The 17500-nt window shown below is 38.7% G+C and overlaps 1 protein-coding gene across 6 annotated transcripts in view; it reads right to left on the bottom strand.

Annotated features, from left to right (window-relative positions):
• Positions 1 to 17500, bottom strand: part of LOC138043257 (fibroblast growth factor receptor-like 1) — a 38165-nt gene that overhangs the window by 15995 nt on the left and 4670 nt on the right. The window contains exons 1-3 of one of the 6 annotated variants that reach the window (XM_068889440.1): positions 4046 to 4407; positions 3795 to 3975; positions 2484 to 2619 (exon numbers count right to left, since the gene is read on the bottom strand). In XM_068889440.1, the coding sequence (XP_068745541.1) occupies positions 2484 to 2550 (67 nt within the window). In that variant the 5' untranslated portion in view covers positions 2551 to 2619; positions 3795 to 3975; positions 4046 to 4407. The other 5 variants (XM_068889438.1, XM_068889442.1, XM_068889439.1 and 2 more) reach the window with 5 other exon arrangements.

Below are 17500 nucleotides of genomic sequence, written 5' to 3'. Positions count from 1 at the left end.
AGGCATGAGGGTGCTCATAAGCATCTGAGCATTGTTTCGCATGCTAAACTGATAATTATCATAAATAATTTATTTCTCTAAGAGAGTCTTCTTTTCGTGTTGGTCATTCAAAAATTGTTGGAATTGCTTGTTTGAGCTGTTGGATGAAAGGGGCAGAACATTTGATGAGGTCCTCCTGGGGGGAGGGGTCCTTGTTCCCTTTAAATATTTGCTTGTGTTTCCTTGCTCCCCAAATTACTTTCAAACTTGTTCCCAGGTTTTTGATCCCTAAAATTTAAATTGGTTTTCTTCCCTTGTTCCCTAAAATATTTTGATATTGATACTCTGTTCTCCAGTTCAAATTAGCCATGTTCTCTTCTTCCCCAAAACCCCTGGGAGTGCCTCTTTCATGTTGATTCTCTTATTGGCCTAAACGTAATTCACTGTAGAATTGCAAGACAAAGCAAGTTCTTATTTGGGAGTGAGGGAAAAGTTTTGAATAAATTTTCGCACAATTCAAGAAACCCAATTTTGACTGCCCCTTCTAGATCTTGCCCTTTTCGGACAGATATCAGCTTGTTTGCACCTTTCTAGCGACCTGCGGGAGGGCAAGCTCTAGAAGCTCTTCCTTAGTGAGCTTTCGCTGAAAAACTTTCGCAGTCTGGCTTTCCGCTGTTAGGGGCCGAGGTTTTTGTGCAAAATTCATCAGCGGCTTCCTTGCAGCTTATAAAGGGTGTTCCTTCGGGCAATGGTGGTCAGTAAAAGTTTTGTAGTGCTTATACAAATTTTCGCTACTTGAAAATGTCAAATATCAGCTTGGCAATTTTTCTTTCGCGATACTCCATTTAAAATTCACGTGAGCACTATTAATAAAGGGCCAGAAAACCATTTAAAACATTTTGTGGAAATTTTTTTGTCAACAAACTTGGGTTGTCGGCGAGCAGAATTCGAACGTAAGCTGTTGTGCTTTGGCTGTTATTTGTGCTTTTTGTAACTATTCTAAGACGAATTCAGGCTGGTATTTTCGAATCAAGTGTAAGATGGCAAAACCGTATTGATAATCTATTTATTTGTGTTAACTTCGACGGGGTAGATCAACAAATGTCATTTACGCACAACCGAAATTGGCTGTTTCCGGTGAAAGGGCAAATGATTGACAGGATAGCACAGTTTTGACTGCCGTGCGCACTGCGGGCGCGGATTCCGTATGCAAGGATGTTGAAATAAACCAAAAGATTACATCAATGTCGCCCACTGTCGGGCCCCGGCTCTAATTTGGGGCTTATGCAATTGACTCAGGCACTGAGGCAGTGGTCACTCTGTAATTATCGATCAATTAAGAGGGGCAGCAGTGGGTAAAAAGGTTCGCGGTTTTTCAAAGTTACTATTGACGAAATATATAACGTGAATTACCGCTCAAAGCGGTTGTAATAGCTTGCTTTCCTTTAACCTCGCATTATCAGTGGATATTCTTTCCGAAAACCATCGAAAGATATGGTATAATCTTGAGTTTTGGTCTTTTTTAGTTCTCAGCATGGGAAAAGCCAAGAATGTGTTAATTACTTTGAAAAAACTAACGAAACATATAATTCTTAAGCTTCTTGAATATTGTTGGACAAAGGATTTTGGAAACTGACAAAGAATCCTTTGGAAAGAAGCAACAGATGAAAAGTCGCTGAACAAATTAGTATACTTTAAGTCCTTTTTAGCCCCATTTTGTCAACAGTAAGTGAGTGCGCGTTCAAGATGTATAGATTTGTATGCGGAAAGTACGCAGTTGTAAGAGAAGTCAGCGATTCTTTCTTGCGTTTTCTCTAAACAATGTGTTTGGTATATTGTCCTTAAGCATCATGAAACAATGTCATCAATTTACCCTCGACGCCTCTCCAGAACTCCAACAGTGTTCATACTCTTGTGATCTTATCACAAGACTGACTTTTTTTTGCTCGAAGAGCTTCTACGTCTCCACATCGCAGTCTTACACAATTGTCTTTTATCAAGTGGCGTTATCAGTCATCTTGAGTTAAGTACGCTTTAAGAAAGGTTAATTTCATTTTAACAAACAAATCTGCAATCTTTGAGCCTTATTACACAGTCATGACTTCATAAATCTCGATATTTGTCTTTTCTTGATTGCTATGTCGTTCTGAAGTAGCGCTGGAGTATCTTGAAAGAAACCAGAGCCTTACATAAGAATTTTGAGATGTGTCCCCTTCAAACACTAATTTAAGGCGGTTCCGTGATGTCGTCTTTGTGACAAGTGTTTCCGATTTCATGTTTATGTCCTCCAAATGCCAGGTTAAATTCTTTGCAAAATCCAAGGTTTGGATAAAATGTGGTCCCAATGGGCTGGCCTTTACTTCAGTGGAAAGACTATGCTGAGCTTATCTTGTTTACGTTTAGCGCTCAAAAGGGAGCAATTAATTTGGAACCGATGTGGTCTAGTGAAGCAGTTTCTATTTATATCAGAGACAGTTTCATGAATCCCACGCAAACAAACATACCTTCAGAATGAACAATCACAAAAAGGAATAAAACAAATTCCAAGGAGACCGTTCTGATTGGCAGCATTCTTCAAGAATCGGCTTTCAGATTGTGAACAAACCCAACTGATATCCGCGGCTCTTCTTAGAGTCAACTCTATCAAAACGGGAAAAAGGAGACACTTTACTCATTCATCCATGTGTTTGAATGGCGAGATCGCATGCGTTCAATGGCCCTGTAATGAACCTCTCATTTAGCAAAAGCTATTCAATAGTTGGCTTTCATCAGAAGGGGACAGGAATGTGTGATTCATGCACCTTCAATACTCATCTAGAAACGGTTACGATTTAATGTTAACATCACCTGGCATGCTGGGACGTTTGCATCTTTACAATATTTAAAGTATATTCAATGAAATTTATACTAGCAATATTTGCAGGGCTTTCGGGAATGATGAATTCAAATTCAACGCACTTTGAATTTTCTGGAACGCAATATTGCCAGCCATTGTGACATTTCGGCCATTAACGCAAGCTTGATGTCGGCATGAACATTCTCAGAAGAAGTAATCTAAAACCGCTTGAATTGTTAAGCGCAAATATATATTCCATTCCCAAAACGCCAATGAAATCAATCTTGTGTCGCCGGCGACTGAAGAAAAACAATGGAATTCTCATTTATTTGTGAAGTAAATCGGCGTAGTTCCGCCTTTACATAATTTTGAGAACGGGTTTTTCGCCAAGCGGTCATTAACATTAAGATGATAAAAAGTCCAACTTAGTAAACAACCATATTATAGATGTAACTCAATGATAGCCCGATGGCGACCAAGCAATAAATCATCTTAACCCACACTCTCATCATTAACTCAGAGGTCACAGAATGCCGATGAATCAAACCTCCCTGACGTGTAGATACCGACACGAAATACGGCAAAAGGAAGAGGCCAAACATCGAGCCCATACTGGAGAACTGAATACGATAACTTGGTATATAAAAGCATAAAGCTTTTTGGACTTTGAGCAACGTGTAAGCTATGTGATGTTCGTGGCATCTTGGTCATCAATCATTTGAGATGACTCTGCCACTTAAGAAGATAGCTTTCAGATACAAATTTGAAAAATGTCCTGATGAAATTCTCAGTCAAATAAAGGACATGCTTAGAAGTCACATGGAGACTGAATAAGCTTTCACCTGTGCGCTGGCCAATAAAATTGGTAAAACGGTTCGGTCGCGTTAAGAGCGATGCATGCAATCAATGTCTGAGCCAGACAAACTTGAATTGTTGTGATTTCAATCAGTGTTTGACCCTCCCCGACACTACCACCTACATGACGGAAATCCGAAGAAGGCAAATAAGTTCAATACTTACGCAGCTGACAATGAAAAATTCTTGATTCTCTGTTTAGGTGCTTTGATTCTGCAAGTGTTTCCTAGCCGGCCGAGGACACATTTCACCCCGAAAGGCAATGTACACGCCAATCACTTGCACAATTACTGTCTGTCAAGATACTGATTACACCACAAAGATAACCTATTGTTTCCAAACAGTTCCCAGCCTAGGACAAAAGGCGTCGCTTACCCAATCTGTTTTCCTTTCCTTAACGTTTCACTCCTTTACTTCTCGAATACAATGTCTAAATAAACAATGAGCTGAGCTTGGATTAAAATAGATTTGTCGAAAGGAATGAAATGGGACCATGATACAAGTCCCAGTCGGACATTTGTGGCCACATATTGAGTGGCATAAATGTCACAGATCTACGGAAACTCCACACGGGTATGTACAGGCGACAGCTTTCTCGATATCAAGATACTTGTCTGGAGGTCAGATAACGCTAATGTGGCGAAGTAGCATAAAATGGCGATCGATAAGGACAGCCGCGATGGTATGGATTAACGACTATGAAATTTTCCTCCATGCCATTGGGGTTTGCATCACAGTAAAATGAGCGATTGTTGATTGAAACCCAATCCGTTAGAATCTCTGTGTTTGAATTAATCGCAAACATTCGATTTTCACACACTCGACAGCCAATCATCAGCAACTGAAACAGGGATCGAATAATTAACATAATTTAAAATATCCACTAAATGTGAGGTATTTACAAATGTAGATAAAGATTTGCTCGATATTTTCAACACCACTCAAAAGCGAGGCTCGATCAAACAAAATGGGAAAAGCAGGCTTATGTGTGAATTAAATGATCATTTCAATTGCTTGGGTTCCATTGCTAGCCCAGGAACGATCGCTTGCTTGTGATTAGAACGACACATTAAATTAATAGAAATTTATTTCCTAACGACCCATATTAGTTTAAATCGATTATAACGACAATGAGCCACGTAAGTCACATCGCACACATTAAGCTTAGTTCCTGACGTGAAAACAACATTGAAAACGAATTTCTGTCATTCGTCTATCATCTATTCAAGTAACAAAGTCGGCAAAACGCAGAGGCACCCAACGTCAATTTTCGGAAAATATCTGTTCGGAAGACGATTTGAGATCTAGAATTTTCGGAACATTTGTGTGAAATTTCTTGCTTGCCTGCCTGTCCTAGGATTTTCCAACGGCTTAAAAAGTGATATAATTGCCCATTTTTAACGTATTTTTACCCTAAAAAGGTCCCCTAGAATTTTCGGGAACCTTTTTTCTGGCTAAAATTTTCGAAAAGGTAAGTTTTGATCCCTATAATTTTCGGATCACTAGACTTTCAGCTAGGAAATCCGAAGAGTTGAAAAATTGTTACAGATGTATATATATGTCTTTAATAATATTTTGTAGATTATAAATTTTTAATTTAGATAATTAGTTTTTTCACAAACGAAGAGCCACCATGTGGAAGTGTTGTGAAATAAACCTTTTACTTACTTACTTACTTACTTACTTACTTACTTACTTACTTACTTACTTACTAAAATACGTTTAACGGTGCTATGTCTAAATGGTTTTGAACTATATTCTCGTTGGGTGCCCCTGAAAACGTATATTGATAATTTTAGAACAAACGAAATCGAAATAAAAACACAACTTTCGCGGTCACGCCAAAACGCAGACTGCAGACTGTGCAGACCGTGCAGACCAAGGGGTAAAATATGGCGTTAACCTCACTATTATTGAGAGCTAGCCGTAAACAGGCTAACCTGAATGTTATTTAGGCCTAATTAGGCTAACCGAATGTTATTTAGGCCTAATTCAAGGGAACCGAATTTTCATTTTACAGACGGTCTGCACAGTCTGCAGTCTGCGTTCTTCAGTGTCCTCAACTTTCGCGCCTGAAAAAAGAATTAAGAAATATTCCTCGAGGCGAAAACACGGCGAAACAATGATGTGTCAAATGCAACCAGGACACCGAATATTACTTTCAATTATTTTATGTTCCGTCCAAACGTATTCGTTTTCATTTGAAAATGTACGGATACGGCTTCGATCCACACGTATCTGATGACAAACGATTACTGAAAACGGAACTTTTCAAAAACTTTCTCCGAAGTGGAACTTTTGAACGCTGTTTTCGCGTGTGCGTGTGGACAGACGAGAACGGAACTTATCGAAAACGCTGACGCCACAATATCAGTTCCAATCCACTCCTCGCAGTACTATACACGATTCAAGATGGTGGACAGACGCTTTTTAGCTTTACTATTTCTTCAAGCTGACTATTCCAGAAGGCGACATTATAGAGAGATTAAGCATCGCGTTTACGTGAAAAGGGCAAACGCGAAACGGTGGGCTGATGCTTGTCATAAAAGCTAGCCTGTTCCAGGCTCTCAGGTAGTAGGGTGGGCACAAGCACAAAGGGAACGCGAAAATAAGACACGCGCGGGATCTCCACGCGTTTCGTCGCACTCGTTTTCTCATATTTGCGCTTTCCCTGCTTTCTCGGAGCCTGGAACAGGCTACATAAAAGCATGACAAATATGTTATCGTTCTCTTTTGGAAAGTTACTTGATACGTAAGAAATGAGCCCATGATCAAACGAGTTTTTTCCATTTTTGGCAAAACGCAAATTTTAGTCCGACGTTTGCCGTAAAAGTGATTATTAGTCTCTCTATTATTAGGTTATACTTTTACCACTACCGGTGGTTACCAACCAAGTCCTGGACGATTTTGCGGTTAGACCTGGACATACTTGTGCTTGGTGGGCCAACTTTCTAGCCCAACTGAGTTATAGTAAAAGCGAATCCTTAGGAGTCAAGCATGCGCAGTCGCATTATCATAAAAAGTTATCGTTTCAAATCGATTCATCGTAAACGTAAACGTGTGGACGGGCGAAAACGATGCGAAAACGCTACGGGTGGACGCGGTTTTTTTTTTTTGGAAAACGAATACGGATACGTGTGAACGGGGTCTTCGCCAAGTCACGAAGTAAAATCACAGCTAGTTGGAAAAAAACATGACAAGGGAAAAACAGTAGGGGGGATTATATAAAAAAGTTTCTGCGTTCTTAAGTTTTAAACAATCCAACGGCCAAAATCAGTATATTCTAATGAGAAGCCGAAAATATAATAGTTTAGAAAATGTCAGCGGCTCCGCGGCCAGTTCGTTCTGGGTGCATTCGAGCTGGTCCATCCTTGTTCATTCCTAGACGTTAGATTTTTTCCTCGTTGATTCTTCAAGAGTCTCTCAGGTAATACACACGCTCTGAGACAAGAGAAGTGATTCGATCAAAATATCTGCGAAAAGAGGTTCTCAGTTAAGAATGGCCCGATTGAAGGAAATACAGGATGAATGCGGTGATGACAATCCAAATATGATCTAACGAACGACATGATATATGAAACAGTGAATCATATATTGAACTGCGGATATGAAATTCAAATGAAGCTATCATGATCCTCCCAGTTATGAACAATTGCGTAGAGAAGCACTGAGCAATGAAGCCACTGATGTTGAGAGCTGGGTTCTAATGTTCCATTGATGAGTGAATCAGCGAATAAAATGATACATGAAATTAACCATATATTGAACTGCGAATAGTTTATGAGACAAATGGAAACGCCAGACGTGATCTCCATTGACAATTCAGTACTGAGGAAATGATTGGGCAAAGAGCATACTACGTTTATAGGAAAGAAGTCCTCAGATTTTTAAGTATTCTGCATTTTTTTTTCTTCTAAGGCAGGTTTCCCCCACGTTTCTTTTGGAATCACTGTGAGTTTTCGGACCACTGTTTACGAACCAATTGGCAGTCACTCAGTTTTATCACCCCTGATGAAGACAGTAGACATGGGTGTCTAAGCGTTGGGACTTTAGCCTGCGTAGCTGGCTGTTTTTTTTTTTTTTTTTTGGAGCGCGAGAGATTTGGAGAGGCGCAAGTATGCTGGAAAGGAAGAACCGCCTGCAAGGATTGACAACCTTTTCGATTTCCAGCCTTTGGAGATTCAACCAATGAGAGAGGAGGCGGTAAGACGAGTATTGCGGCTTGCACCAAACAAAATAATCTACGGATGATTGCGGCAAATTTGAGAAACCCTTTTCCTCCTCAGTTGAAAACGGAAAATTTTAAAAATAGTTGCAAATTGGCTTTTATCAGCTGAAGATTCACATGGGTAATTTCAGAAGACTTAATACATTTCCACGCAAAACCTATTGAGCCTATTCAAGATATCAAAGCGCGAAGTATGTCTAAACGTGACGTCGGCTGAACGTTTGGCCAAGATTGGTCTGAAAATAGCACGATCAGACATATTTACTGATCGTGTATGTCATGCCTGTGGAAGGAAAGTTCTAAATGTATTTTAAATTTAGGCGAAAGAAACAACTTCGAGCCAAGATGACTTAAGATTATATCATAAAAACTCTTATAGCTATTAAAAAATAGTGAGGAAAGTGGAGTGAGAGTCAGGTGCCAAATAGTAATACTTATAAAATTCCAGGATGGGTTATTCAGACACAATATTATCACAAACTCCTCCTTGAAAATCTATCGAGAAACGTGCTAGAGCCAAAAAATCACAATGATATTATGTAGGAAGCTTTGAGCGCTCCGAATGAAATTTTGGAATTCTCGCATTAGCCTCCGAAAGCTGGCTAAAATTTCGACTTCTCGCCACCAAACAATGGAAGATTTAATTAGAAACCCTACTACAGAAGTGAAAGTGGCTATTGCCATCCGAAATGAGCATGTAGAACTGTTGAGCTCATTTCAGGATAAAACTAAATCAATGATCATGAGTCTATGTAGGAAGAAATGCACAAAGGTGGCGAGTTTATCCTAATCGTGCATCCTTACGTGCGAGAAGGACTGGCGGTTTCTCTGAGAAAAATTTCAAGGTACTTCAAGAATATTGCAATGACGAAACACATTCAGTCTTAACGAGAAGTCGAAATCTGACGATTTGGTTGCATTTTGTACTAAAGTAATAGTTTGTGAGGGGAATATTCTGACGATTTGTGTCGCGTTCTGAATGAAAATATTACGTGACACCACTATATCTTTGGGATTAATCAGATTAATCAAACATTTGAAAGACGTGTACTTATCCAATCAAACCTGTGCGTACGCCGCCAGCGTTCGGACTACTCGAAAAGTCGCCGGTCAATCCTGTCAGGCGGTTCTCCCTTTCCTCCGGGAAAACAGCTCGAGTTCTCTTGCGAACCGCCAGCTATACGCAGGCTATTGGGTCTTTGAATCTACCTTCAAGTTTATTCAAACCAGAGTAGCATCCCTGACTATGCCTAAGGCCTAGAGTTAAGATTTGACCCTGGGGAAGCTTTTTCAATGTATTTATTTATTTTTCATGTCTTTCTGTCCATGCGGAAGATCTCAAAGGCCAATTGAAATTTAATTTTTGAATTGTGTTCATTTATTTCTATACGTTTCCTAATTTATTTTCTCATTCATCGATTGTTGTATTAACAAAGTACTTTTTAAAAAAAATAAAATTGTCTGATCTCATACACTAAAAGTTTGGTTTTCTTCTTCACACCAAATATAACTGAAAGTTCTTTTAAGGGCGGTGCTTCCTAATAATCGATAATAAAAATATTTTTTTCCCCAGGATATGACTACGCAGAAAAGTAGATCTTAGTTTGGGTTATTGGAATGTGAAATGATAATAGGGTAACCATGCATTTTTCGGGGAAAATAAGGTTTGATTTTTGATAAAGTGGAAACTAAGAAAATTGTTTCTAGCTTTTCCAATAAAGTATGGCGTTGTGAAAACTGTTCCATTACGATTTCTTTTTCTTGGTCTTTTGCTACAGGAGACGTGTGCTTTGAACTGAAACCGAATAAATCCTCCGTGGCAGTGCGATGAAAAAAAATTAACTCGAAAAATTAAAATCAGCGGGTGTCCTAATCATTGCGTGATGCGCAGAAGAAATGCGTGATAACAATAGGTTAGACCGTCCTTAAGACGACCAAGAGCCATGAAGGCTTTCTGGTTAGTGAAAGGGTAAATCCATCTCGTTCAGGACAACTTAAAAGTCACTTAGCCAAACTCAAAGTTTTAAATCAAGCCGTTCAACAAACTAACAAATCTGCTGGCCTGAATACAGGCCATTTAATGCGTCTTGTTTAGCTTGATCATGGTATAACATAAGGTGGGGGGGGGGGGGTGGGGGGTGGCTCTTATCTAAAGAAAGACAATGGATGCTACAAAAAGGTTCTATAGATCGTTCTTCAAAGAAACTTTTTAGAACGAAGTTCCTTTTTGGAGAAGTTCCTTTTTGATGTGCGCAGACGTATTCTACCTTCTGTCTTATATGGCCTTATCCATGATTGTGAAGGGATAATACACCCATGCAGAGCAACTACATTCCCTTGAAGTGGCGGAAGGGCAGCAAGAAGGATATACAAGCTACCCAAAGACATGCCCTGTTCTGATATCTATGAACACACAAACTGGGGCACTATAAAATACACGTACAAACTCCGTTTAATCAAATCAAATCAAATCAAATCAAACTACAACCCTGGTCAAAACGTCTTGCGACACTTACGAAAATGAGGCGCGAAAACACACCTTGCTTATGAAAAGTGTATTTAACCTGTTATAAACGCTTGGAAATGTTGTGGAAAAAGCTTGTTGCTGCTGTCCCCCCTTCCCCTCAGCAATGTTGATTGTGTTGAAAAAGATTTGAAGCCATAACGTCAACACTGAACCGGGGGGGGGACGGGGGGAGACAAAATGCGTCATTTTCACCAGCTGTTTCGTTAATGTCCCAAGAGTATTGACCACGGTTGTACCTCTCGTAAGCGACCACATCTCCTCAGCTACCACTTTTCCAAAATACCAAATGTTTCGAAGTACAATCTCTATGTTTGGAACCTCTCGTAAGCGACCGCGACCACTTTTGGAGCTAATAGTAAATTTTCTTTTGTTTTAAGAACGATGCCTACTAATTCAAATGTATTTTTGCACGGTTTTATGAATATGCGGGAAAAGCAGATCTCAACAAGTGTTATTAAAATCCAAAAAGAAAAAGATAATTAATCAACAATATTAGCTTAATTATCTCTGAAAATTGCATGGTTACTCCCAATTTTCTTTTTGGATACCAAGAGCACTTGCTAAGTTTTGCTTTCTCCGCATAACTCTAAACTGCGCAAAAATATCCCTGCATTAGTAAGCACTAACGATAGGGAATCCGAGTATCTGGATATGCGCAGAACGTATGGGCAATAACCGTCCTTAACCTCCCGTAACCGACCACTTGACAGGTAATGGAGCGGAAATTGGATTATTAGGCGTTGTAACATTATCGCATTTCCTAGGTAGTACCGGATCTTTGACTTTTTGCATGAATAAAACATCTAAAATTTTAAAGGAAAAATTCATATACACTGGATTCTGTAAGTCGTAAAAAAGACGACCTTGAATGTTTTAGATTACAGAGAATTACAACTGATTTCCTGAATTATCCTGAAACACCTCAAGCGATCGTACGACCAACCAATACACGAAGGACGGGCTCATCTGAGGTCTAGGTGTAGTGTTTCTTATGTTTGTTAACATGTAAATCACAAGTAAAATAAACGGGCTGTCAAGTATAAAGCTAGCAATCCAATCCTTATTAGTTCACCTTCAGGTTCCACTAACGTTTAGACAACATTAAAGAATCAATTCACGGTAACTGATCGTGAAACTTGTTCCGTTCGCATCATTACGTAGTCTTTTAGAGGCGAACCATTAATAAATACTCTGGAAAGCTTACATATTTTTGACTACTAAAAGTTATAAAGTGGGTTTAGATGGGTAAATGAAAAGTAACATTATCTGTGGTGTAATTTATAGGCAGCACAACTCCCCTGAGAGCTTTCAGACATATTTTGATGAAACCTTAGAAAAACTTAGTACATCTGGCAAGCCTATCTATGTTATGGGAGACTTCAACATAAACCTCCTCAATGCCGAAACCTGCAACTTTACTAAAGACTTCTTACTTTCGCTGCAAAGTTTTTCTTTTATTCCTACAATTGATAAACCAACTAGGGTCAACAGTAAGTCAGCCACTCTAATTGATAATATCTTCGTGAACCAAATCGGTAGGGAAATCACGAGCGGTAATATAATCTCGGATATAAGCGATCATTATTCTCAATTTTGCATTATTAAGTCTTTCAAAGTAAAGGAGTTACCCCGAAGAACTATGTATCGGAAATTTTCAAGAGACACGGAGGAAAAAATTCATTCAGAATTATCCGAGATCAACTGGGATTTGGCCATGAGAAACTGTGGAGAGAGTGCAGATGCTGGTTTTTCTAAATTCTTTAACAGCGTTAACAAAATAGTAAACAAACATGCGCCCCTTCGACCTTTATCAAAGCGCAAAGCCAAGCAATTTTCTAAACCCTGGATCACTAGGGGGATACGTAAGTCAATACAGGTAAAAAATTCTCTATTTGCATCTGGAAATTATGAAAAATATAAACACTATCGCAATAAATTACTTACACTTGTTCGCTGCAGTAAGAAGTCGTACTATCATTCATATTTCAATAATCATATGACAAATGTTAGAAAAACTTGGATCGGGATTAATCATCTCATCGGCCGAAATAAAAGAAGATGTAAGCCTATTGTTGCGAGCCCTAATGTGCTCAATGAATTCTTTTCTTCCGTGGGTCAAACACTTGCGGCATCTGTTCCTCCTGCTAATCATCATTTCGGTGATTATCTCCCTGCTGCTAATTCATCTAGTTCATTCTTCTTCGCGCCAGTCACTCCCATGGAATTCGAAACTGAAATTCTGCTTCTCCCTACTAACAAATCACATGGCTTATACTCTTGTCCTGTTCGCGTATTGAAATCTTCCAGTAGTGTACTCTCTCGACCATTGGCATATATAATGAATAATTCCGTTTTAACAGGACAATATCCATCTAAATTAAAGCACGCAAAAGTTGTTCCCATCTTCAAGGGTGGCGATGAAACGGACCCAAGTAACTACCGTCCCATTTCTCTTCTTTCGCTCTTCAATCGGCTCTTTGAGAAAGTTATGTATAATAGATTAAAACCTTATGTCGAATTAAGTGGACTTCTGTACAATGGCCAGTATGGTTTTCGTGAGAATATGTCAACTCAGCATGCAATTTTGGATATTGTGAATTCGATACAAAGCAATATGGATAACAAATTGTTTACTTGCGGTGTTTTCCTCGACTTCAAAAAGGCTTTTGATACTGTGGATCACTCAATTCTTCTGAGCAAGCTATATCATTACGGTATAAGGGGGCCAGTAAACGAATGGTTTTCATCCTATTTAAATGGCCGTGCCCAAACTACTCAAATTGATAAACAAATATCATCTAAAAGAAATGTGTTAACAGGGGTCCCACAAGGCTCTGTTCTAGGCCCTCTACTTTTCTTGATATATATTAATGATATTTATAATTCTTCTAAGAAGCTTTCTTTTTATTTATTTGCTGATGATACAAACCTGCTGTTTGCTGACAAGGATTTGAAGTCACTAGAAAATGTAATCAACATCGAGTTGCAGAAAGTCTGTGACTGGTTGAATGCTAACAAGCTGACCATAAATGCAAAAAAGTCAAATTTTGTCATCTTTAGACCATCACAAAAGAAGCTTAATTATCAGATTAATATAAGGATATACAACAATGCCTCAAATTGTGATACGTTTCTGGAATGCAAAGATTATGTAAAGTTCCTGGGCGTTCTCATCGATAAAAACTTAACTTGGAAATATCATATTGACTACATTGCTTCTAAAATCAGCAGGGTTGTAGGAATTATATCGCGATTAAGGCACTCTGTCCCTCTGAATACTTTAATCCAAATTTACCGTTCTCTGATCTTCCCATATACATACTACGGAATTGCTGCCTGGGGCCAGGCTGCCCAGATCTACTTAAGGAAGGTCTTTATCTTACAAAAACGAGCTCTTCGGCTAATGTTCTTTGCTGGTAACAGATCTCATGCTATTCCTTTGTTTGTCTCTGCTGATGTCTTACCACTCAACATGCTTTATTTTGAAACAGTATGTTCCCTTATGCACGACATATCTACCAATTCTGCGCCTCAGAATATCTGTGATCTTTTTACTTGTTCATCTGACGTTCATATATATAACACTAGATTTTCTGATGCTGGTAATTTATACGTTAATAAATCAAGACTAAGACTTCAACTTAATTCGTTTTCCATTTTCGGAGCTAAGCTGTGGAATTGCCTGAAGCCTGAACTGCGTAAACTTAGGAAAAAACCCTTCAAAAATAAACTTCATCAATTTTTGCTTGCGGTACTTGGTAATGAGGATGATTATGTTGATGTCTCTACGTTAATGTTAAAAATTACTAATTATCATTAATTAAGCTCTAGTAGCTCTTATTATTCATTTCTTATGTTATGTGTATTATTATAGTTCTTGCTCTTCTATGTAAATTCTAGCTATCTGTGAATATATGTGTATATCTATTTCTATTATTATTATTATTATTATTATTTATTTATTTATTAAACACTGATGTAATTTTATTGTAAATTATACAATCCGCCCCGATTAGCTTTGCTATTTGCGGGTTGTATAAGATTATAAATTCTGTTTTTATAAAATTAATTTAATAAATGATGATGAAATGATGATGATGATGATGATGGGTATTGGCGCTTGGTAACTCTGCAGTTACCATAATTATGCTAATGAGGCAAAATTTTGACTCAATATGGTTTAAGCTCTTGTACGCGACCTCCTCCCATAAGCCACCACCTCGGCGCTTGACAATTTGGATGGTCGCTGACGGGAGGTTCGACTGTATTTTATAAAATTATCAGCGAAGAAGCAGCTTTTACATTACATTTAGTAACAGAGCTTGTGCGAACTTCCATCTCAGAAAAAGTCACAAGATTATTGTCCCAAGAATTAACTCCTACTTTCTGAAAAATTCAGACGGACATAAAGGAGCTATTATATGGAATAATGTATGCCCCTGTTACACGGGAAGCAATTTTAAGACATTTTTTCGCTTGCAAAAGAGACACACTTACGTTAAGGATATTGATTTTAGTTTCCAATCGGGTCAGTCACTCCCTAGATTTTTTAAATGATTTTAAATGTTTTTAGAGTTTCCTCTTTTGACTGTTTAACATTATTTAGTTATATGCATGCACCAATTCATCGACAATGGGTTTTGTTTGTTCGCCAAAAAAGAGACTCTGACTCACGGAAACCAGGTTCGGGTCACATTTGCAGCGATTATTTCACTCCCAAAGAGTATCTCGATTACGGAATGAAAGATGTTGTTGAAGAAAGATGCCATTCCGTCAAGGCAAGTTGTTCCAACCCAACAGTAGGGTAAAAAGAAGCGTTCAATATCGAATACTAGCGAAGGAAGCAACGTGGCGACCCATGAGGCGGGATATACTGCTGCAGAAAGGACCAAGCAGAACCTTTACAAAATTTTATACAGGTCAATGTTCCACCACCCCTTGCTGCCTCGTTTCAGAGACCAGACTGTGAGGAAATTATAGAGTTTTTGGCAGCCACTATGCCAGCTGTGATCTTAGAATAGTGTTATTTAATATCAGATAACGCATAATTAAATTCCCTACAGAGTTTTACATCTGTTTTATATATTAGTGCATAGCTTTGAGGAGAGGGATTAATTCAGGGATCTTTACCTAAAGGTCTCCCTCTTCTTGAAAAGCAATCATAAGGCAACTACCTAATAAGTGTACGAAGCTTACATTGGAACAAGAAGTATGAAACCCACATTAACAAATAACTGTATTCGTATTCCTAAAGATATTTTTTGCTGATATGCCTTCAAAGCACTTACATTAATTTTACTTTTCATACCTACAAAGCAAGATCTCTTGTAACAATAAACAACAATTAAAACAATAATTATGCAAAGAATACAATGTATGGTGCTGGTGTCTCGTCAGCTCACAGTTTTCCTCGAGCTTCGCTCTCGGAAAACTGTTCGCTTCTCGGAACAGATAATGTCTGCGGACAAATATCCGAGCATATTTTCGCGCCAAATGAAGGCTATTGTTTATATATTACAGTAGAATCCCAACTATTCTGGGGGCTCTCCTTTCGTCAACTGACGCTCCCTTTCTGTTGCGCAATTGTCAGGAACTGTGATAAAAAAAAAATTGTTGTCAGTTTTCATGTTTGAAGAAGAAGACCGTTGCGCACGCAGTCAATTCACTTATTGACGTCAATTCGTCACACGGTATCTTTCATAATTCCGCTCCGGAATCTGTAATCACCTCTGGAAAAAAAAACATTTCGAGTAGTCGCAATAAATGAGGAGACGACTACACAAGAGAGAAAGGCACAGAATTCGACTTCTCCTGTCTTCAGCACGTTTTCTGGCGGGGATTTTGTTATTGATCCGGTCCGTGTTTGTCAATCCGGTCAGGAGCCTGATCCGGTACAATCCGATTCGACTCGCTCCGACCCGATCCGATCCGGTCCGGTCCGGTTCGATCCAGGTTTTGCCAACGGCCATTTCAGAGTCAACTGTCAATAGCCAGCAAATAGGAATGACGCTAAAATTAGAAGCCATAAAAAAGACTTTTTGAGTCCAAGGTCAAAGAAGAGTTTTACTGATGCATTATGTATTTCATTGAAACACGCCAGGTTGGCTTGGTACAAGAATCAGCAAAATACGGCAATGCAACCAAGAAAGGACGAACTTCAAACGCGATCTGCTCCAAAACTTAAATAACGTTTGGGTGCTTCAAACAAACTTCTGAAAACTCAAACTAGTGAGATTTCCCTCTAATTTTAAGAGAACTCATTGCGATTACGTGTTTATAACATAAGGGCAAAATTTTCTTGTCATTGCCGAGGCACAACGAAAACCAGTTGGACAAACGGATTAAAAAAGCACTTGTTCTCTCGCATTTTAGAGAAAAACAAACAAATCAACTTTTTCTTTATATCCAAAAGAGTACAGATAATTGTTATTAAATTCCAGTTGACAACGAAAATTCGATTTTTGATTAAACCACCTTTTAAAAATACGCATCCACTTTAAATAACGCATCCTTAAAAATAACAAACGGTTTAGTGCCCAAGGAAGCAGAGATATAAACGAGTAATGTAGCAAATTCAGGAAAAATTAGGGGGTTACAAGATCAGCATTTACGGATGCGTCATCCACTCATTCGAGTCCGCGCGTGAGTGGAGCTACAGGGCAACACAAATAGATTTAAGTGACCATTAAACCGTTTGTGTAGAATTTTTGTAGTTTTCGTGAATAGGAGATGTCTATTTATATATATAGGAATTAGGAGAATGGTGAGCGAAATTAGCGTTATTTGTCTATTTCTGGTCACCCATTTGAATCATGAGCTGACGCGAGCAGATTATATTACGAATTGCGTGTGTGGCTTACGCGCGCGAGCTGAAAACTCTTTCGAGCCTCCTTAAAGCTGAATTTGTAAAGACTGTGAGACAGGTCGAAAATGAGGATGCATCAGGTTATCGAACTTTCCGTCTTAAGGAACGTTTAAAGGATAGGTTTCCACAACTTGTGTTCCACACTCCAAAAGTCCGCAACAAGAGCGAAATAGTTTATGTCGAATACTTATGTCAAGGAAGTGTTGAGGA

The sequence above is a fragment of the Montipora capricornis genome, chromosome 3 (assembly GCF_036669925.1).
Source record: "Montipora capricornis isolate CH-2021 chromosome 3, ASM3666992v2, whole genome shotgun sequence".
Lineage (NCBI taxonomy): Eukaryota > Metazoa > Cnidaria > Anthozoa > Scleractinia > Acroporidae > Montipora > Montipora capricornis.
The sequence above is the reverse complement of the archived record's forward strand: the minus strand, read 5'-3'. Positions and strand labels throughout refer to the sequence as shown.